Raw genomic sequence first — 22541 nt, 5'->3', positions numbered from 1 at the left:
GATACCTGTGTGGGGCCACTATTCAGTCCAACCTCGACCCATAGCAGATGGTCCCCTTTGGGTCACGTGTGTCATTGAGGCTGTCTCCCTCCCAGTTTCAGGTGAAAAGGATGTGGTGTTTCTGATTGATGGCTCTGAGGGCGTCAGGAGCGGCTTCCCTCTGCTGAAAGAATTTGTCCAGAGAGTGGTGGAGAGCCTGGATGTGGGCCCGGACCGGGTTCGTGTGGCTGTGGTGCAGTACAGCGACCGGAACAGACCCGAGTTCTACCTGAATTCCTACATGGACCAGCAGAGTGTGGTCAACGCCGTACGCAGGCTGACCCTACTGGGAGGGCCAACCCCCAACACTGGGGCTGCCCTGGACTTTGTCCTGAGGAATATTCTGATCAGCTCTGCTGGAAGCAGGATAACAGAAGGTGTACCCCAGCTGCTGATCGTCCTGACAGCGGACAGGTCTGGGGATGACGTGAGGGGCCCCTCAGTGGTCCTGAAGAGGGGAGGGGCAGTGCCCATTGGCATCGGCATTGGGAATGCTGACATCACAGAGATGCAGACCATCTCCTTCATCCCCGACTTTGCCGTGGCCATTCCCACCTTCCAGCAGCTGGGGACCATCCAGCAGGTGATCTCCGACAGAGTCATCCAGCTCAGCCGGGAAGAGCTAAGCAGGTTGCAGCCAGTTTTGCTCCTCCCAACGAGCCCAGGTAAGGAAGGGAGTCCTTTGGTCATTGTTCCTAGAAACCTCTGGGGCTACTTATTCGGACTGTGGGCTCAGAAGTGTTCTTTGTTGGTTTTCTCTACCATATGGGGTGAAAACTGGCCTTTCATGAAGAATTAGGGGCCATGTGCCTTTGGTCTCAGTGGCCAGCAGTGGCAGAGGCCTGGGGACATGCTATGATTCAGTGTTTTGGGCCAAATTAAATTTTCAAAGAGGTGCATGTGCTCGGCTTTAGTGCCGATCCCTGAGTCTGTGTAGAGGCTTCTGCATAATATCGGAAGGGATGGGACCATCTCATTGGTGGCACCAGCTCAATATCAATTCTAAGCTGCCCCTGGCAGGTCCAGCTGGCAGCCTTCTGTGATAAGGGAGGGAAATTGACCACAGGGTCCCCCAAGCTGGGGCACAGTCTCTGAAAATATTGGTATTTCCAGAGCCAAAGTGTGATGATTGCTTTTGAATGTGGCTGGTGCTGAGAAGTAAATGTCTTAATTGGCAGGAGTCCACCTTGCTCTTATAACTGTAGTCCATTCTATTTCATCTTTCCTGTTTCCCTTTTGTGGGCCTGGTTACAATAAGCTAGAAACAGTGGGAGCCTGGCTGCTGAGAATGAAGGGGGCTGAGATATATCCATCCCTTTCACAGTAGCACTGAGGGCCTGCCCGCCCTGGGCACTGCGGTGGGGAGGGTCACAGTAGTGAATAGGCAGCAGCATCCTTGCTCCCTTGTGGCTTACATTCTACAGAGTGCCCTCTGAAGCCTCACGGCATGGAGAGGGAAAAAAAGGAAAGGCAGAGGGGAACAAAAGGAAGGGAAAAGTAGAAGCAAATGAGAAAAAAGTCAGATGCTGGATATGGTACCCTTTGGGTGAACGAAGGAGGTGAGGGTGACTGACATGGTACAGTTGAGAAGGACTGGCTTTTCCTTGCTGGTGTCCAGGACAGAGTACAGCATGCCCCACAGGCTTCTATGGAATGCTCTAAAGGGTTTGTGATCAAATAAATCTGGGAAACAGTGGGATAAACAAAGCAAAAGAAGTCCCCCACGCCAATTGATGTGTATTGCACATCTACAATTCAATAAGAGAATGCCACATTTCCAAAATTTATTTGATTGCAGGGTCCTTTTATATGGTGCATCCTGAGGTACCAGGGTTCTCAAGAATGCACTTTGGAAATCTTGTCATAGTGCATATGCTTCTTCTTTATTTTAAATACAAGCATATGTTTCTACAACATATTTGCTGTCTGACTCTTCAAAATAACTATTTTCTACCTTTGCCTTGTTCCTGTCTTGTTTCTTTTACACTCTCCTTCTTCCCAGCACCGCTGTCCATATCTCAGCCCCCACCTGTTCCCAGGTGAGCCGTCTCTGCCTCCTGGGCACCTGCCCCTCTCACCTACGCAAGGGTGCCATTCACCATTCTCTCTCCTGCCTCATTGCTTCTCCACCAAGGAAAGGAAGGATGATTCCCTTCACAATACAAACACATCACTTTTTCTTCTTTCTTAAAGACTCTCGATGCCTGCTTCCCCCTCCAGTCATGCTCCCATCTCCCTTTTAAAGAGTTCTCTAAATCTTTACAATTCCCTTCTGAATCCACCCTGATCTGTCTTTCACTCTCACCACTCCACAGAAATAGCTCTTGTCAAGGTCCCTCCATGATCAATTCTCAGATGTCATCTTGCTTGGTCCATAAGAAGCTGATGCATGTCACAGTTGAGATCATCTCCTTCCTGAAACACCATCCCTATGTGGTCTAGACATGGCTCTTGTGTGTCTACTCTCTGCCTCCCTCAGAGTTACTCTTCTTTGTTTTTTGCTGGTTCCTTCTCTTCCCCCAGACTTGTAATCCACTGTAATGCCAGAATTCACTCCTGGGACTTGTATTTTAACTAGAAGAGTCAGAATGAGGATATTTTGTCTGTCAGGTGGTGATTCCAAGACAAACTGGGAGGTGGTTCATTAACACTGAGAATTTGGTGCCAGCAAAGGTGAAGCCCATGATAACATGTGATTCGCAGGTGTTGGAAGCAAGAAGGATGTGGTCTTTCTCATTGATGGGTCCCAAAGTGCTGGTCCTGAATTTCAGTACATCCGCACCCTCATTGAGAGGCTGGTTGACTACCTGGACGTGGGCTTCGACACGACTCGGGTGGCAGTCATCCAGTTCAGCGAGGATCCCAGGGTGGAATTCCTGCTGAATGCCCATTCCAGTAAGGATGAAGTGCAGAATGCAGTGAGGCGGCTGAGGCCCAAAGGTGGGAGGCAGATCAACATTGGTGGTGCCCTGGAGTACGTGTCAAGGAATATCTTCAAGAGGCCACTGGGGAGCCGGATTGAAGAGGGGGTCCCTCAGTTCCTGGTCCTCATTTCATCTGGGAAGTCTGATGATGTGGTAGACGATTCTGCAGCCGAGCTCAAGCAGTCTGGTGTGGCACCATTTACCATTGCAAGGAATGCAGACCAGGAAGAGTTGGTTAAGATCTCTCTGAGCCCTGAATATGTGTTCTCAGTGAGCACATTCCGGGAGCTGCCCAGCCTGGAGCAGAAACTACTGACCCCCATCACAACCCTAACTTCAGAGCAGATACAGAAGATCCTGGCCAGCACTCGCTATCCTTCTCCAGGTAAGATGGGGTATTTGTTGTTGTTCTCTGAGTATTTTTTTTTTAATATAAAAAAATAACAAGTTCATAGATCCATGGTATTCATGATAAGTTAAAATAAAATAAAGGGACACCTGATATTGAACTAGTTATGTCTATTGCTCATTGCAAGGAGGGAGGATGCACATGATGGGGAACCATGGAGCATCTCAGTAAGAGGGTGTTAGAAAGGATTTAGGATAGGATTTGAGCTCATGGTAAGCAATTTTGTGGAAGGCTGCCAAATGGCAGTTTGGCCTGGATCGGATATTGTCAAGAAATGAAAGTAATTCTGTGATTAGGTATCTTTCTACATCTTAGAGCTAAAGCTGTAATTGGTAAAGAGGCAGCAGGCATTCCTATTAGCCAGGATGGCAGGTGTTTGGTTATTTTTGTCTTCTTTTTGTCAGTGTGTACTCAGGACTCTGATGTTTGTTTTCTGTGAAATCTTTTGTGTTCTACAGGAGAACCCAAAGCCTGGCTGTGTGTACTGGGCCAGCTTTTCTCTTTCTCAATATTGATGGCTAAATTCCATGACTTGTTCAGCTTTTGCTGTGCTGTGTTTCCATTATAAGTAGCCTACTGATTTATGAGGCAAAAGAGGCTGAATTTGTTGAGTGGCAATGTATGAGTAGCTCAATAAAATGGCATCCAAGAAGGACCTAGAATTCTAACTAAAAGGAAAACATGGCTCATCTTTCCCAGGACTTTTTGATTAATTTTGTATTTAAAAATGGATTCATATAAAGAAAATGGGGAAAATAACAATGAAAACAAAAAAAATTTTTATAAATGCTAGGGGTATGTGGGCAGGAGGAAATCCCATGAGTCAAACACCTGGTGACCTGTTGTGGCACAGTGGGAGAGAGTTGGCATTCTTCACCCATCACTACTTAAGTGGTGGCCTCGAACAGAGAGGACATTTGACCTCATTTGTCTCTCTCTTCTTGTATACCAAAGATGTTGTTCCGGGTGATCTTGATCCCTTCAGGTAGTAACAGCTCGTGATTCTGTAGATTCTGATAATCCAGTTTCTAAATACTGTTTACATTTTTTAAAACTAGTTGTAACCCAGACCGCAAAGCCAAAATTAAAATAGAGTAAACTTAGAGAAAGTTTTGGAGAACTTTCAATAATTCAAAAAGCAGAAATTGTTTTGGTGAAAAAGGCCCAATTTTTAGAGATTAATTTTAAAAAGCTCAAGAGATAAACGCATGTACATCAGCTTATAATTTTAATGTTAATTAATATTGTGGTGCAACATAAGGCAAAGTTCAGAAATGAAAGCAGAAACAAAACCAGATAAACAACCAGTCATGTACTGAGTTTTCCTTTTCCTTTCCTTCTAACCACAGCTATTGAGAGTGATGCTGCAGACATTGTCTTCCTAATTGATACCTCTGACAGCATCAAGCCTGATGACGTTGCACATATTCGGGACTTTGTTATCAAGATCGTCCGCAGACTCAACATTGGCCCCAATAAAGTGAGGATTGGGGTTGTACAGTTCAGCAATGAGGTCTTTCCAGAATTCTTCCTGAAGACCCATAAATCCCAGGCTGCTGTGCTCGATGCCTTACGTCGCCTGAGGTTCAGAGGGGGGTCCCCACTGAACACTGGCAAAGCTCTGGAATTTGTGGCAAGAAACCTCTTTGTCAAGTCTGCTGGGAGCCGGATAGAAGACGGGGTGCCCCAACACCTGGTTCTCTTTCTGGGTGGAAAATCACAGGATGATATTTCCAGGTTTTCGCAGGTGATTAGCTCCTCAGGGATTGTGAGTTTAGGAGTGGGAGACCGAAATATAGACAGAACAGAGCTACAGACCATCACCAACGACCCCAGGCTGATATTCACGGTGCGAGAGTTCAGAGAGCTCCCCAGCATAGAAGACAGGGTCATGCATGCCTTTCGACCCTCCGGGGTCACACCTGCACCTCCAGGAGTGGACATACCTCCTCCCTCACGGCCAGGTACGACCCATGGGACCTGTAACTACAGAGCATGTCATCAATTACCTTTTAATTGAAAAATATAATTAGCGTTTATTTTAATAATTTTCATCTGTTAGGGTTGTTGCTGCACATATAAGTAAAAACCAAACACTGGAAAAATGATTCAGTTGAACTGTAGAAGGAAACATATCCCAGAAAACATGGCCAATGATTGTTCCATGAGGCTTCTCTAAGGCTAGTCAGAGACCCATTGAAAGGTTCTATGAAGGTGCATTGAGGATTAGCCACAGATTCATTGGCTCTCAGAATAGGACAGAATCTTTGAGGTTGGCTAGTCGATGCCCCTCTTTTACTCCAGTCTTGATGGCTTGATTATAATTAGGAAAGTACCCCCAAATGCCATTGATTTTTGGCAGGCTTCCCTGAAGCTCTTAGCATGTTGGCAGGCAATCCTCCACAGGTGTATGGAGTCTGCTTCCCATTTTCCAATCTGTTTCTCCCAGCCCTTTTTTGATCTGCCTCTAGTACATCTCCCTCGACTCCTGTCAGACATCATTGTTTATTTTTGGCCAGAAGGAAAGTGGTTAGTGGCATTTCCTAAAACATCTGGGTTTATGGACCGTTGAATCTGTGACAGGATACCATTTTGCATGGGATAATCAGACTCAGTTCTCAGTTTCCCTGAGTCCTTCTGCCTCCTATCTTTTTATTCAGATGATTTATCATTTATCTTCTTGTTTTTAGCATAACAGAGGCTATGAATTTGGGAACTATAGAGGCATGGAATAAAGCAAAGGTGTTTACTGTGAATAAGCTCCAGGAATGTCTTATTCCAATTACTTTACACTTTGTATATTTGGTATGGATATGGAAACCAAATTTCTCCTCATTTCCATTTTAATCATTTTTAGAGAAAAAGAAAGCAGATGTTGTGTTCCTGTTGGATGGCTCCATCAATTTCAGGAGGGACAGTTTCCAGGAAGTGCTCCGTTTCGTGTCTGAAATTGTGGACACGCTGTATGAGGGGGGTGACTCCATCCAGGTGGGGCTGGTCCAGTACAACTCTGACCCCACTGATGAGTTCTCCCTGAAGGACTTTTCCACCAAGGAGCAGATTATTGACGCCATCAACAAAGTGGTCTACAAAGGGGGGAGACATGCAAATACCAAGGTGGGCATCGAGCACCTGCGGCAGAATCACTTCGTGCCAGAGGCAGGCAGCCGCCTGGATCAGAGGGTCCCTCAGATAGCATTTGTGATCACGGGTGGAAAGTCAGTGGAGGATGCCCAGGAGGCCAGCCTGGCACTCACCCAGAAGGGTGTCAAAGTGTTTGCCGTCGGCGTGAAGAACATCGACTCAGAGGAGGTTGGGAAAATAGCGTCCAACAGTGCTACAGCGTTCCGAGTGGGGAATGTTCAGGAGCTGTCTGAATTGAGCGAGCAAGTTCTGGAAACTCTGCATGATGCAATGCATGAGACCTTATGTCCGGGTGTGACTGATATTTCCAAAGGTAACCGATCCCCTTTATGTGTACATTTTCATTCTGTCATGCCAATGTTTAGGACTTGTTGAGTTATTTAGGTGCCTGGTGCTGGCCCATGGCTTCCTTGAGCCTTTGGCTTCTTTAGCCATTTTCCCTATATCTAGATGGGTTGGGTCCTGGCAACCACCTGGCCCCTGTTATCGACAAAGATACGTTATCATCTTTCAGGGTGCTGGCCCATGGCTTCCTTGAGCCTTTGGCTTCTTTAGGCATTTTCCCTATATCCAGGTGGGTTGGGTCCTGGCAGCCACCTGGCCCCTGTTATCGACAAAGCTACGTTATCATCTTTCAGGGTAAGGCTGGAAGTCTGTATTTTGTTGTTCTTCTAAGATTTACTTTTTCCCTCTATTCCTGGATCTCCCAAATAATTCAGACTTATTGATACCTGTTTGTGTTTATAGGTTTTATTAGATCAACTATTTGAGATCAGAGTATCTGAGTTCTCAAGTGCATTTAATTTAAAGCACAATCTGGGGATGTACGTGAACACCGACTGGATAGCAGGCCAAAATTGATTAACACCCCAGAAAAGCAAACCCATTAAAATGGCCTACACTCTCAGTTCCTAAGAGTCAGCACTGGTGTTCCCTGAGAGGCAGATGGATTGCTTCTCAAAGCTCACACATAGAGGATCTTGTTTTGCCCTTGAGCTTGATGCCCGGTCCCCGTCCTGGGGCTGTGCCTGTGTATTAGACTCATTTCGGCCACCTTGACTTAGAGCTCATTGCCTACTTTGCTTTTGCAGCCTGTAATCTGGATGTGATTCTGGGGTTTGATGGATCAAGAGACCAGAATGTATTTGTGACCCAGAAGGGCCTTGAGTCCAAGGTGGACGCTGTTTTGAATAGAATCAGCCAGATGCAAAGAATCAGCTGCAGCGGGGACCGGATGCCCACCGTGCGAGTGTCGGTGGTGGCCAGCACGCCCTCCGGTCCTGTGGAGGCCTTTGACTTTGCCGAGTACCAGCCGGAGCTGTTTGAGAAGTTCCGGAACATGCGTAGCCAGCAGCCCTATGTCCTCACTGCGGACGCACTGAAGGTCTATCAGAACAAGTTCAGACAGTCCTCACCAGACAGTGTAAAGGTGAGCGTGGGCGCCCCCTTCTTCCAGCTTCCTGTGCAGTTTCTGGACTTCTGTTGGTCAGGAGGGACACCTCTATGTCCAGATGCCCCTTTCCCCAAAGTGTTCTTCATCTATAAACACTCTTCATGTTTGATGGGGTTGGCAGTGCCTGATCATGGAGGTGCTTTATCGTCAACTGATCACAATAGTCTGAAATGTATTATCTTCCTCATTTCAGTAGTTTTACTTATACTCTAAAAAAAAATTCCTGGAAATCAGTAATTAAGATTGACTGAGTTGAAGTGATGATTAATTCATGTTTAATTGTAGTCCTATCCATTAAGGACATCATGTTCTGTTTCTCTCTCTTTCTCTCAGTGTGATGTATAGATACATACACGTATACATATATAGATATAATGTGAACACACACACACACACACACACACACACACACTACTAGTCTGCTCAGATGCCGTAACAAATTACACAGACTGGATGGCTGAAACAACAGAAATTTATTCTCACAATCCAGGAGACGCTGCAAGTCTGAGATCAGAGTGTCTGCTGGGTTGGTCTTCGGAGGCCTCTGTCCTTGGCCTCCAGAAGGCCACCTTCTCCTTCGGTCTCCGTACGGTCTTCCCTCTGTGTGTCTGTGTCCCAATCTCCTCTTCTTAGAAGGAGACGAGTCACACTGGATGAGAGCCCACCCCAATGATCTCACTAAATTTAAGGACCCTTTAAAAGCCCTATCACCAAATACAGTAATATTCTGAGGTACTGAAGGCTAAGGCGTCAACATATGATATTTGGAGGAACATAGTTCAGCCCATAACAAACATACACACACACAATTTTTAGAAACTGTATCACATAAATAGGAAAATGAGATAAACTGCCTTTATTTTTATTGTGATTTTTTAAGTTAACCAAACACCACAATAGACTCATTTATTTTATCCCTCATTTATTGCACAGTATCAAAGAGCTATGCCCGGGGGATGATCGTTTCTCAGCGTTGGCCCCAGTGTCCTCAACTGTAAGATGGAGGGTTTGAATGGTCCAGTCTCCCCTCTGGAAGTCTGTAATGTTTCTTTCTAATTGTGGCTGGGGTTTGACTGATCCTTTATTTTCAGGTGGTCATTCATTTTACGGATGGAGTAGATGGAAGTCTGGCTGATTTACAAAAGGCGTCTGAGGAACTCCGACAAGAAGGTGGGTTGTGGGTTTTCTAAACGTGAGAAGTTGGCTTGGGTGAGAGCCAGGAGTCCTCTGGGGGACGCTCGGGGGTTCCTCCCCACAGTCTGGCCCTCTGTCACCTGCCTGGGGCTGTCAGAGTTCCCCTCATACCACAGATGGCTTTATCACCAAGTCCTGACACAGGCCCTTCAGGTTCTCAGACTCATTCAGGCGGCAGAACATCTAGAAAGCATGATGCTTTTGCAAAAAAACATGACACTTTGATCACAGCTCAAACATACCACCATTTTAAGCAAAAAGATGCTCATTAGACAAACAAATAATGAACACACGTTTTCCAAATTTAAGGTGATTAGATAAACAGGGATGCCTATTATATAATATCTGACTGTCTGCTTTGGAGTTTGTAGCACTGACTATCAGAAAGCGAATGCCAACACCGGAAGCTTAGAGAAGCAAAATTTACCATAAGGATGTTCTATTTCTTAGCTGGCTTTTCCTGAGCAAGAAGACAAGACTTGTTAATCTAGTTTTGGGGGTGGGGCCTTGCAGCTCTTTCCACAGCATCCCTGTGTTCTGTCAGGTCAGGCCAGAGTTTACGAATTTATGTATGAATATGTTTCGTGATGTCACTTCCTGTGTTTCTCCTGATCAGCTTAGTTCTACGACTGGAATGGTTGCCCAGAGGCGTCCAAGGTTCCAGTATGTTAACTCTTCAGGGTAGCTAACTAGTTTGATTCCATACGTTTCAGGTAAAAGCCACATTTTACACTGAAGTTTTCTTTTAAAATAAAAAGTCAGGAGGGCGACGAGGTTGTGGTTTGGAGTGCCGGGCGAGCCACGGTGGATGTCTCTCCTTGCAGGGGTCCAGGCTCTGATCCTGGTGGGCCTGGAGCGCGTAGCCAACTTGGAGCAACTGATGCAGCTGGAGTTCGGGCGAGGCTTCCTGTACAACAGGCCACTGAGGCTCAACTTGCTGGACCTCGATTATGAGCTAGCAGAGCAGCTCGTGAGTTTTTATGTCTCTACCCACAAACCGGTCCGGATACCAAATTCTTTGTCATCTTAAGATAATCAAGGCTTTTTTTTTTTTTTTTTGCCAGATGAGTGGCAGAGGGGCTCTTTGGGTGGGTAATTCAAAATTCAATGAATTTAATTCACTTGGGAGGGACCTGCATTGTTGCCACCCCCAGCGTGAGTCCTGGAAACGGAGGTATCCAAGAGCTGGGAAAACAGCCAGGGGGACGGTGGGTCTCTAGGCAGGCTGCTGGTGGTGTCAGCTGGTGGTTTCCTCTGCTCCCTTTCGTGAGTGTCTTGCCCTTTATAAGATTGCTGCTAAGGCAAAACATCAGACTGTCCCCAAACAGGAAACAGTGTTGTAAGCATCAGAAAGCTTGCATGCGAAAACAAGGCTATGCAGGAAAAGAAAGACCATTTCTGGGCCGAGATGCATCTCCATTGCCTTCTCTCCTTGTTTCCTCTGGAGCAGATAAAGGTGCCCCCCGAGGCTTCCCAGTGCTTGGGTTCAGCCTCTCTCGGCTGGAGGTGCCGGCTCCCGGGTGGGAGTGAGGCGGGCCTTCGGGGGATGTGGGGCTGAGTGGTCAATTTAGGGATTGTTTGCTGGAGGCAAGAGTGGGCGGTGGGACAGATTGACTGTTCCTTCTTCCCGGGGCTGGAATTAGGACTTTATTTTGTTACTGGGTGGAAGGAGGTTGTGTTAGTTGATGCATCCGGGACATGGAAGAAAGTGAAAACTTTTAAGAAGCCCAGCGCAAGAAAAGCATCGGACCACCATGAGTTTAGCAGTTGGAAATGTGTCTTGGGCGTGCGCTTCCCCGTCAAGCCAGGGGCTAGGATGGGAAGGGAACGTCGAGGGTGTCTGCTGAGTGTGGGCCCCACTGGTGACCCAGAGTGTGGTGCTGGTGGCTAAGACACAGGCCACTTGTGTCTGCCCCCAACGCGGCAGCTGTCCCCGAGGCCTCCCGCGGGCGGGCCCCATAATCTGTGCCCTGACCATGGCTGTGAGGAAGGGTGTATGGATCTCCATTTTGGAGATCCTTCTGTCCGGGCCGTATGCAGTTTGTTTCTTAGGTCTTGCTCTTTGGAGTTTAAGACTATGTAAATTATGCTTAACCTTTGAGATTTGAAGATGTATGTTGGAAACTTGTAGAAGTAAGGCCCAGACTGAGGTGACACTGTGAATAAAATCCAACTTTGGTCGCTCTTCGCGCTCCCATTTGTGACTTGCCACCGCTGTCCTGACTGCTCAGCCAGTCTCGGAGAGAATGCCGTGCGAGCAGAACTTCATCTCTCACTGCGAAATCCACGCACATCAGATTTTGACCTTCACGGCATATTTATGCTTTTTTTTTTTTTTTTTTTCCCTAGACATTGTTGAGACCTGAACTTTCTTTTCCTTTTGGTAGGACAACATTGCCGAGAAAGCTTGCTGCGGAGTTCCCTGCAAATGCTCCGGACAAAGGGGAGACCGCGGGCCCCTTGGCAGCATCGGGCCAAAGGTAAGGTGGCTTTGCCCTTCCCTTACACATGGAGCTAGATCTCAGCAGAGTCCCAGGGGCTCAACAGGAGGCCCGAGGGGTGCTGGATGCCCGCCACCTTCTCTCTCTCCTCGGGGTGAGGGCATCTGTTCTCTAATGCACTGGTTCTTCATTTTATAAAATACTGTTAAAATCGGTGGGCATCACTAGCAACCTTGCTGTGGATGGTCAACAGGGATTCTTAGCACATGCGTCTAAGTTACAGGAAACGGACAGGATTTCTCAGTAGATCAGAGTCTTTAAGATCCTGATAGATTAATTACGCTGGAATAATGAGCAGAAGCCCAAGTTCAAGGGGACAGCTAAAGCCATGCTGATCGGTGGCACTGCTCTATCAAAGGAAGGGGGTCGGGGAGACACTTGAATGTGGAACAAAGGAAACTATGGGCCTTAACTGAGGAGCTGATTTGCTCTGTTCTAGGGTATTCCCGGGGAAGATGGCTATCGAGGTTATCCCGGTGACGAGGGTGGACCTGTAAGTACAAGATAATTTGTTCTTGAAGCTTTTATTCTGTCCTTATTCCTCACACGTTGGGGTTGAATTGTGGGCTTCATAATCTGTCACATTTCCAGTGACTTTCCTACTGGGAAAACATTAATTTCTGACCTCCTCCACGACTGCCCTCAGACCTCTAACTGTGGAGCACAGTGTGATGCTCCCGGACATGACCCATGTGGGCATGCGGTGCGGGGGTTTTCCTGGTCCTGTTTCCGAGGGAGACACTTGATGGCCTCTGAGACTTGGGGCCACCGGAGGGTCCAGCTGGGGGCTCAGGAAGCAGTTCCTGGGACCAGTGAGGTCTGAGAGGCTTTGAGACACTAGCAGGAAGCCCAGCCCTGGGATGGGTATAAAGGGCCCGGTGGGGAATAGGTGAAGTCACGGGCTCCCAGCTGGAAGTGCTGGGTGTCAGGGCTGACCCCAGGACCCTTTGGAGAGCTGGGAACCAGGGATGGCACAGAGGAGACGTCAGGCCGAGGATTCTCCCAGCACCCGGTACCCAGAAGTCTGCCCACCCTTGGTCCTCCAGGGAGGTACCCTCTGAGCTGCAGACCCTTCCAGGCCCCACTCCCTCCAGAGGCGGGAACTGCCCAGGGCTGGGGGTGCAGGGTGCCGGAGGCTTCACCGGGATCGAACAGCATCCCTGCCAGCAAAATCCACTTCCTAGGACACACCTTGCCCTGCAAAGCAAACTCAGTGGAGGCATGTGACAAGGAGGAGCTCCAACCTGTAAATGACTTTGTCTCTCCGGGCAGGGTGAGCGCGGTCCTCCTGGCGTGAACGGCACTCAAGGTTTCCAGGGCTGCCCCGGGCAGAGAGGAGTAAAGGTACAGTGTGTTGGCCCCTGAAAGTGTGGGGGGACCCACAGCCCCAGGGCCCTGGTAGGTGGAGGGCATTCAGTGGCACCTGCAGAAGTGAGAGAGTTTCCCCAAATGCCTCCTGGGGGGGGAAGGCCCCCGGGGGCTCCAGCGGCCAGCAGCCTCTCATTGGAGGGCGGCTCCGAAGTCTGGCGGGCTCAGAAGCCCTGGCAGCGGTGGGAAGGGAGCCTGAGAATAGTGGAATAGTTTCCTATGGGCAAGTCAGGAGGCAGTCACAAGGACAGAGAACGCACGGGCCAGGGCGGAGGGAGGGCTGGGGGCCAGCGGCTCCAGCCCCGGACCCCGAGAGAAGCCAGGAAAGTGTTGGGGCAGAGTGGATGGCAAGTGCTAGAAGATTCCTTGTGTGAAATACTTGGATTTGTTTTCTCCTCCGTGTGCTGAAGTTTGAAAACAGCTGCTGAAGGGAAGGGGCCAACGAGGGGCAAAGTCACAAAGGGATCTTGGAGCCTGGTCCCCTTCTGCTCAGGGAGCCAAGGTCCTGGCAAATTAGCCTTAGGATCCTCCATGTGATGGAGAGAGGGCAGCACAGACAGATGAGTGCCCAACCCTGAATTTCCGATTCGGGGTGCTCAGGTGGGGTGGGGCTCCCCCAGCCTGTTCTGGCCTCTTCTCTTTGGCCTCCAGGGAGGAGCTAATATCTCCCTTTTCCCCTACCTTCCAGGGCTCTCGCGGATTCCCAGGAGAGAAGGTACCTATGCTTGTTTCCGTTTTTTAAATTTAAAGCATTCCCAGTATCTGTCATTTCTCCTCTGCCAGAATGGCTTTCTATCCTCACTCTGTGTCTTGTTCCCTCGCAGGGTGAATTAGGAGAAATCGGGCTAGATGGTCTCGACGGTGAAGATGTAAGCGATTTCACACTCTGAGTCCACACCACGTCCAGTCCTGAACAACCCGGCCACTCATCCCTCAGATCTGGAAATTGTGCCAGGAGTGACATTTTCTTATTGTCTTTGACAGGGAGACAAAGGATTGCCTGGTTCTTCTGGAGAAAAAGGGAATCCCGGTAGAAGGGTCAGTATGTTTCCATAGTGTTGCCATTGTGGGAAAACAAAAAACATTTTCCTTAAGGAATATATTTTTTTATTCATGTATGTGAAGACTGCTTCCTCCCGGCAGCCTTCCCTGATGTCCTCTAGGGGTGCATCCTTGGCGTCGCCTCAGTCCTCTGTCAGCTGGGACAATTACATCAGATTTTTTGTTTGTTTGTTTGTTTGAAGAGTTATGTCTCATAGGGCAGGGACTGAGTGTGTTCTGTTTAAACAACTCCCTGGTGCCTGGTACAGAATAGGTCCCAGTAAATATTTGGGATTACCTGAACAAATCAGAAACATCTGGAAGTCATTTTACCTTCATGTAAATGAGCAAATGGGAAATGCTGTTCTGTTTAAGATTTATGAACTAAAGAACGTTATTTTAAGGGTGAGCTACAAATTTGAAACCCTATCTAATTTTTGTCTCTCCTTGTGCTTTTTATTTAGGGTGACAAAGGACCTAAAGGGGACAAAGGAGAGAGAGGGGACATTGGAATTCGAGGTGACCCGGTAAGGGAGCTTCCTCATCCGCAGTTTGAGACCCACATCTGGGGAAGGGGGTTGCAGGAAAGTGGGTTGAAAGGAAGAATTTTAAACCAGAATTTTGAAATTGCCTTTAAATGTATCAGTAACATACGTGGTTTGTCCTTTTCCTACAATTTTGGAGATGCATTTGCTCTCTTACCTGCAAAGACAAGCGTTTGCAAGGCCTAGCATACGAAGACCTCAGAAATTTCCCTAAAAGCTGGTCTCAGGCACTTTAATCCAGCAGGATCGGGTGGTTAGAAAGCTATTAGGGGTGGCAAAAACGTTAAGACCCTGAGCCACCACCCCTCAGCCACATCCTGCAGAGCCCACCTACCCCCCTCGGACAGCCTGACTGTGGGGTCACGGACCACTCTTGGCTCTGGGGAGGGCAGTGGCCCAGGGTCCCTCTCGCCTTGTTCTGGCCAGGAGGAGAGGAGGCTGGCCTGGGCAGGGCTTTTGTAGAACCATAGAACCAGAAAAGCTGCAAACCCCTTTTTTTCCCCATTTCTTTTCCTCACGTGAATTTCAAGCGTCCCTTTCTTGCATATGCGGCTCATGTCCCTGACCCGTGTTGTTCACAGGGTAACTCAGGACAGGACAGTCAGCAGAGAGGACCCAAAGGAGAAACTGGAGACATCGGCCCCATGGTACGGCGCTCTGCATTCCCAGGCCCCGTTTGCCGACAGCTTGCCCAGCCACAGAGGCCACGGAAGTGGTCTTCGGGGCCGTGGGGCACACGAGGCTAGGAGCGGACTGTGTGTGCAGGTGAAGGGGTCTCCCCAACAGGGAGCAATAGCAGCTGCCACCAAGAGGGGCTTCTTTTCTGCAGATTTGTGCCCCTTGGATATTAATGGAAAGTGCTTGTCAAGCCAGAGGCTTGTGGAGACGGGCCCGACCCACGTCTAAGGGGCCCCACCAAGCAGCCCACCACCCTGGGTGTGTGCCCCTTTTCCCGTAGTGTCTGGCACAGTGTGCCAGAGTTAGACAGTCTTCTTTGCAGATGAGAATCTTACGCTGATGTTTTCTCCACATCAGGGTCTCCCTGGGAGAGACGGGGTATCTGGAAGCCCTGGAGAAATCGGGAAAGACGTGAGTGCCTCTTGGGGCTTGGGGGGCTCCTTGGGAAGATTTAGCAAGTGCCGCCGGAGTTGCCGACACGACCTGGGGCAGAGCTACTCAGCAACTTTATACTTAGGGACTTTAAGGGGATTTCTGAAACTATTGTCACCCAGACCTTGCTGCTTATAGAAATTTTTCATTCTTATAGTTTGCTCTGTGCTCCATCTCTTCCCCCACCCCCCCGGTTCTGCCTCCTGCCCGTCCAAAAAAACCACATCCAACAGATGCTTTTAAAAGTAGTATCTTTGCTGCTTTCAAATATTTGGCTTGGTTTTATCCTGCTAAATATTTTAAAAATCCAGACAGAAGAAGGAATACAGGGGGAGCGAGGGCGTGAGGGGCGGGAAGGCTGACGGGTCGTATATTGGTTGGTTAAATGATTGTACTGCTATAATTCAAGGATGCAAGCAGATTCTGGCTTCTCGCCAATGGTATCTTGCAGCTGTCTTTCCAAGACATTTCACAAATGTCTGTTGCAGGATAGCTCATTGCTAGCCGGCTCTTTGAGTCTTGTTAAAGTGTTGCTAAAGCCCAAGTTATGTGTACAATCTTTAGGAGGTTTCCTGGGAACCCAGAGCTCGGGGCTCTGGAAGTAGGAGAGAGTCCTGGATAATGCTGAGGGGCTGCTGTATAATGAACAGCGACTGAGGAAATACTCGATTGTCATAATGGGCTGTCGGCTCTGTGGGCAAGCAGAGCCAAAACTTGTTTTCGTGAAAGGACTTAAAACAGAGCCTTGCATACCATTTGTTTGATTTCTGTGGGCAAGGTAGAAACTTGGGTTTGAATTTGATATGGTCAAGGGCTCTTACCTCACCCTTGAAGCTGGGCGAAGCCTGGCTGTTGGCCTCCTCCTTCCCTTACGACCTCGCTGCACCAGGCTCATGCCAGGGTGACTCGTGTCCTTCCCCCTGGGTTACCTCACGCCTCAGGCCACCACTGCAGGCTTTTGCAGGCTGCCTCTGGCATGAGCTGTGCGTCTTTGAGCACTGGTGGCCTCTGGCCATGCTCCAGGGTGTGTCCCCTTTGGGGGAGGCCAGCCAGATTGTCACTCTCAAGGAGTCCGGCCTGTCTCCTCCTCCTCCACTGGTCCATGTGTCGTCCGTGGAAGGAGACCAAAATCTTGCATTAAAGATGCTGCCACCACAGTGAATAATGGCAAAACAATCACCCCAGAAAATCTCTGGGCTGGTCCACTGGGAGCGGAGAATGCCTTTCTTTGGTTGATACAGCAGATGCACGAAGCCCTGTAACAGAGCTGGTGTGTTACAGAATCCAGAATACCAATGCTTAATCTCGCAAAGATACACCCAGGACAGGACCTTCATGCATTCCCATCCTAACCGTTTGCATTAGAGAAGAAGCATCACAAAATCGGGATTAAAGGATTACTTAGCGCTGCGGGCCCACATGTATTTGAACTAAGGGTCACTTCTGGAACATCGAGGAAGATGTTGCCAAGTCATGAGCCCAGACTAAGTACAGTTGGGCTTTTAGGTTCACATATATGTGCACTCCCAATGCTTTACTTAACGGAGTATGTGTTTTATTTGGCCAGGAGCATCTGGAGAGTTTGGGACTCTCTTCCATTAGAATGAACATATTTCATTACCTCTCCCCGCAGTTAGGAAAATGGTCGTAAAGCAGATGGGTCGACATTACCATTTCACATCCTTGTTTGAAACTGGCTGGGATCGTGCAGCGAGAGCGAGTCATTATTTTGCTTGGCAGGTCTGAAGTTAACTCTGAAAGCTTGGATTTGGGTGGTTAACAGGGCAGCACGGAAGCAAGAGCTCGAAGAGATGAGAGCAGGAGGAAGGGGGTCTCGCGTGCGTCTGCTCGGGGCCCGCTAGGCGCGGCGTCTGGTGCTTGGTGGCTCCCGTCGCAGAGAGCCCCGGGCTCTGTCCCCAGGCTCCCTCTGAGTTTCTTTGACTTCCCCACAGGGTGGCTTCGGCCGAAGGGGACCCGTGGGAGCTAAGGTAGGTCTCCCCCTTGGCGCCTCTTTTCTGCCATCACGCCAGGACTCACCGTGTGCTGTCAGAGGGCAGGGATGCAATCCCGCCCAGGAGCCAAAAGCACTGTCCCTCGGCCAGCAAGGCGTGAAGCTCAGACAGCTGGCCCCACTTTCTCCGCCAACTCCTTAACTCGAGCCTCTTCTGAAGGGCTCGTGAAACCGAGGGGCTGTGGGGACGAGGGGCAGAAGCAAAGGTGAGAGGTGGAGGAGGCGGTGTCCGGGCATACCTCAGCCCCGACATGCTCGCTTATCTGGGCCTTGGCCCGTCTCAGCGTCTACTCACCTGCACAAGGCAGGTTTGGATTAAAAACTCCCTGTCTCACAAAGCCATCCTGAGCAGAAGGTGAAAAGAGTGAGAAACCATCATAAGAGTGCAGAGTGACCCCCGCTGCATGGGGTCATGTCTCAGTCTGGAGGCACGGTGCCAGTGGCCCCCGCCCCCACGTAGGGCTGTTCCCCTGTCCCCCTGTCCAGATGTGACTGTGGAACACACAGCTGACATTGGCATAAACTACCCTGACCCTCCCCCTCCGTCTTCTTCTGTTTCCAAGGGCAACAAGGGCGGCCCCGGCCAGCCGGGCTCCGTGGGAGAGCAGGGGACCCGAGGCGCACAGGTCAGTATCCCCGGCAAGGCTGCGTGCCTTGTGATGCTTTCCCAGATGCTCTGGTATTTTTTTTTAAATTTCACTGAGGTGACCGTCAGTTTTACAAAATTGAACGCGAGACTAATCATTGTGAAGTGAACAATTCAGTGGTGGATAGTACATTCACAGTGTTGTACAACCATCAGCTCTATGTAGTTAGAAAACATTTTCACCGTCCCCAGAGCAGCCCGCTCCCCGTTAAGCCGTCACTCCCATCTCCCCTCCCCTAGCTCCTGGAAACCACTCATTTCCCTTCTGTCTCTGTGGGTTTGTGTCTTCTGGAAATTTCATGGAAATGGAATCATATGCTATATGGCCTTTTCTGTCTGGCTTCTTTCACTGGGCATCATGTTTTTGAGGTTCCTCCATGTAGTAGCGTGTCTATGCTTCCTTCTTCTTCGTGGCTGAGTTATATTCCATGGTGTGGACAGACAGCCATTTGTTTACCCAGGCATCAGCTGGTGGACACTTGGGCTCTTTCCACCTTTTGGAGACGGTGAATAGTGCTACCGTGGACATCTGCGGACAAGCTTTTGTTTGAACTCCTGTTCTGTAATTTTTTAAAAAAAATTCAATTTATTTTAAAGAGAGAGAGAGAGAGATGGTGGGGGGGGAGGGTCAGAGGAAGAGGGAGAAGGAGGGAAGCTCAAGCAGACTCCCCACTGAGCACGGAGCCGGACATGGGGCTCGATCTCACGACCCTGAGATCATGACCTGAGCTGAAATCAAGAGTCAGTCGCTTAACCGACTGAGTCACCCAAGCGCCCCTTGTTCCTTGTATTTTTTTAAACTGACTTCCCCATTTGTGTGCTGGGTTGGGGCTACTGTTAGAGCGGAGACAGAAGCGTGGTCTCTAGCAGGCTTTTTGGCTGGCGGAAGCGAGGCTCTGGCCTCTGGGTCCTGAGGTTCCTCATGGAGTGCCACCTTCACACAGCACTTACGTTGGCCTTTTACTTTTCAGGGCCCACCTGGTCCCACTGGCCCTCCAGGCCTGATCGGTGAACAAGGCATTTCTGGGCCTCGGGTAAGTCGGCTTGATCCCACCCCCGTCTTTAGCTAAGTGGAGAGCACAGGACTGCACGGGCTGAGGTCCCAGGGATGGTGGTGCTGTAGACAGACTTCCCTTCGACTCCTCCCTGGGTCAGCCTCAGTCCTCGCGGCGACTGGGTGACTGGCGAGTTTCCCTGAGGAAGTAAGAGGCTCTTTTCCTGGTGCTCCAGGGGCTTCTAAATCCCAGTGCTGCGCCTTCCCAACATGGGCCAGCTGGGTGGTAAGCATAGGGAGGCCGTCCCGCATCTCCAAAGTCTGAGGGCAGAACTGCATAAGGTCTGACTAAATCTGCCCCGATTCTCCGCGAATGCCAAATTGCTTCAGAGGTGGCCCCTAGAGATTGCCTTGTGGTTCGGTATTTCGTGTGAGGCGCCCCCCATGCTCAGGTTCCACACACAAGCTGCTCCTTTAACTTGCATGACCACAGGCGTGAGCATCCATCTCGGCGGTGGGTGACCATGCGCAGAACGTGTCAGAGCCGAGTGGGGACCGGGCGTCCCCGGCACTGGCGTCCCTCCTGCCTGATGGGATACCGAGGGCGCTACCTTGTCATTTGTTACGGAAAGTCAGAGTGACCAAAAACTGGCAAAGGCCTGATGTGTCGCGGCATAAATGCACAAAAGGTCGGATAGCGAAACAGGAACTTTGTGCGAGCCACTGTCTGTGTGGACGGTCCTTCCCCAGTGTGCAATCTGAGAAATACCTATTTTCTGAGCTTCGGTGGTTTTGGTCTCACATTATTTAAGCTGTGATTAGTCAAGAGTTTAAGGTGGAGTGGGGGTGAGGTGAAGCTCTTCAAATGGTCACCGATGACAAGTAGCTGCTACCTCCTGTTGTTGGCACATCCGTTCTGGTCATTTCTGGGCTCTGGAGGCTGCACTCCATTTTAAGAGCTATGTTTCATCATTATTTATTTGCTCGCTCAATGGATACACGTACACAGGATTCCACACCTGCACACGCAGGTGTCCGTGTGGAGGGGTGCAAAGGGAAACAGAGACATATGAAACCTGGGTGCTGGTCCTCTAGTCAGGGACTCGGGGTATGTGTCCCTTTGCGGACACTGGTGCTGCGTGGTCGCCCTGATGTTTTAGATTTGCACAAGCCCTGTCCGTGCGGGCTTGCATTCGGGTCTCCGGCACCGTGAGTGGCACTGAGTGCTGCGCGGTGGGGGGCAGGGCTCAGGCCCTTTGGCTTGGGGGGGGGGTGAATATTTCACTGACGTGCTCCTCTCCTCGTGCTCCAGGGAAGCGGAGGGACCGCAGGTGTTCCTGGAGAACGTGGCAGGACCGGTCCCCTGGGAAGAAAGGTTTGTCTTGACAAACGTAAAGCTCATGTCCTGAGGTCGAGCCCCAGCCAGAACCCCTGAGCCTCTGGCTCATCCGTCTGTGCGCCCCCCTGCCTCGCGCGCACCCAGCTTCTCCCTTCGCCATCCAGCTTGGCCAGTGGGATCCCTGTCCCGTCCCACCTCAAGGGAACACACGGGCTGTACTCAGTGGGCTGGCTCTCGTGGGGCCAGAACCTTCCAGCAGCTGGGGGTTCCCTCATCTGTCCACGCCGTGGCATGGGGCTCCTCAGAGCCATAGAGCAGATTGGAGGCGCTAAGCACAGCGTCGGGGCCGTGCTGAACACACATTTTTTAAAAGTGGCGGTGCACGCGCGGAGTGCTGCTGGCCATATTTAGCTAATCCAAGAGCCCCAGATCCCCGACTATTTTGGATAACGGCAGCTTGTTCTGTGAAGGCTGTCTGAGAACAGACTTTCCATAAGCCTGAAGAGAAACCACAATTTATCAGAACCAGTCTGAAAGGGCAGCATTTTCTCAGTCAAGGAAATGTGTTCATGGGAATCCACGGTTGTCTCTGTGCCTCTTGCTGGCGTTGTTGGGTGTCCCTGCTGAATTCAATGCCCTCCGATTTTCCTGGCTTCTCTTCCCCTGTTTCTCCTTCTCGTTGCCCCGTCAGCATGTCCCCGTGCCAGGCTAATGCAAGGAACAAACACAGACCTTCCTGGATTCTTTTCCAGGAGTCCACACACGAACACTGCAATTTAAAAAATCATTTTTTTCAGAATCTAAAAGGTGAAGTTAGCAGCTTGCAGCAGCAGCCTTACCACTGGCATCACGTAGAGCACAAGTGGTTTGGAATCACATTTTAAGTTGGCCTTGGACCCGCAGCTCTCTCAGCCTTGTTTCTTGTGTGTAGGGTGAGCCCGGAGAGCCAGGTCCAAAGGGAGGCATCGGGAGCCGGGGCCCCCGAGGGGAGACGGTAAGATCACGACGTGCCGTGGCTCACCCTTCGCTGAAAGGCGGGAGGCGGGGAGACCGGGGCCTTGCTCTGGGCTAGGCTTCATCCTTGCAAATTGGGTTGGTTCCAAATAAAGGTAACTCGATAGTGGCTTCTTGTATCCTTGGGGATCTGATTGAACACAGTGAAACTTTCTGCTTATAAACAGCAACTCAATTTCAAAATAAGTTTCAATTCATCAGGAAGAGTGGGTAAAGACACTTTCTTTCCCAAGATTGTGGGGACTCAATGAAACTTGAACCACCTTCATTTTCGGTCCTGCAAATGGTTTGTGACCATGACTGGGTGGGGCTTTCCTGCAAAAAAATAAATGTCCTTTTGCTAAAATGGAATTGGATCTGATCAGGTCTTGATCCAGATTGAAACCGTTTCCTTTGAATGAGACATCCTGGGGATAGAAGTTATTACCTCGATAACTCATTTGAAAAAATGTTATTTAAAAATAATCTATAATAATAACCTGCTCACTAACAATAACTTTGTAATATACATTTCCTGTACAGGGAAAAGAAGTCTATAGAACATTGAGAATTTTTAAAAAGTGAGGTGTCTACCTGAATATTGTAATTGGACCAGATTTATCTGATTTATAATCCTGAACTTTAAAATATTTTTTGCATGTATGCAACTTCTCTAGAGGAAACTGAAGTTTAAAAGATCCATTTCTGTTATTGTTAGTTTCAGGAGCAGAAGGGTAAAAATCAGACTTTAAAATCTATTCAGACCACTGAAGGAAATCTCTTCTTGATTCTGTGTCCGCACATTTTTGGGCAATACCTCTTAAGCTGTT

At 49.4% G+C, this 22541-nt stretch overlaps 1 protein-coding gene across 1 annotated transcript in view; it reads left to right on the top strand.

Annotated features, from left to right (window-relative positions):
* The window catches only part of COL6A3 (collagen type VI alpha 3 chain), a 64191-nt gene that overhangs the window by 17896 nt on the left and 23754 nt on the right, over nt 1-22541 (top strand). Inside the window, exons 7-27 of the mRNA XM_021679034.1 lie at nt 96-704; nt 2743-3348; nt 4722-5336; nt 6230-6829; nt 7608-7945; nt 9061-9139; nt 9988-10133; nt 11551-11643; nt 12104-12157; nt 12937-13008; nt 13721-13747; nt 13857-13901; nt 14017-14070; nt 14538-14600; nt 15200-15265; nt 15654-15707; nt 17681-17716; nt 18303-18365; nt 19357-19419; nt 20692-20754; nt 21650-21712. Coding sequence (XP_021534709.1) covers nt 96-704; nt 2743-3348; nt 4722-5336; nt 6230-6829; nt 7608-7945; nt 9061-9139; nt 9988-10133; nt 11551-11643; nt 12104-12157; nt 12937-13008; nt 13721-13747; nt 13857-13901; nt 14017-14070; nt 14538-14600; nt 15200-15265; nt 15654-15707; nt 17681-17716; nt 18303-18365; nt 19357-19419; nt 20692-20754; nt 21650-21712 — 3809 coding nt within the window. The remainder of the gene's footprint in view (nt 1-95; nt 705-2742; nt 3349-4721; nt 5337-6229; nt 6830-7607; nt 7946-9060; nt 9140-9987; nt 10134-11550; nt 11644-12103; nt 12158-12936; nt 13009-13720; nt 13748-13856; nt 13902-14016; nt 14071-14537; nt 14601-15199; nt 15266-15653; nt 15708-17680; nt 17717-18302; nt 18366-19356; nt 19420-20691; nt 20755-21649; nt 21713-22541) is intronic.

The sequence above is a fragment of the Neomonachus schauinslandi genome, chromosome 3 (assembly GCF_002201575.2).
Source record: "Neomonachus schauinslandi chromosome 3, ASM220157v2, whole genome shotgun sequence".
NCBI classification, from domain to species: Eukaryota; Metazoa; Chordata; class Mammalia; order Carnivora; family Phocidae; genus Neomonachus; species Neomonachus schauinslandi.
The sequence above is the reverse complement of the archived record's forward strand: the minus strand, read 5'-3'. Positions and strand labels throughout refer to the sequence as shown.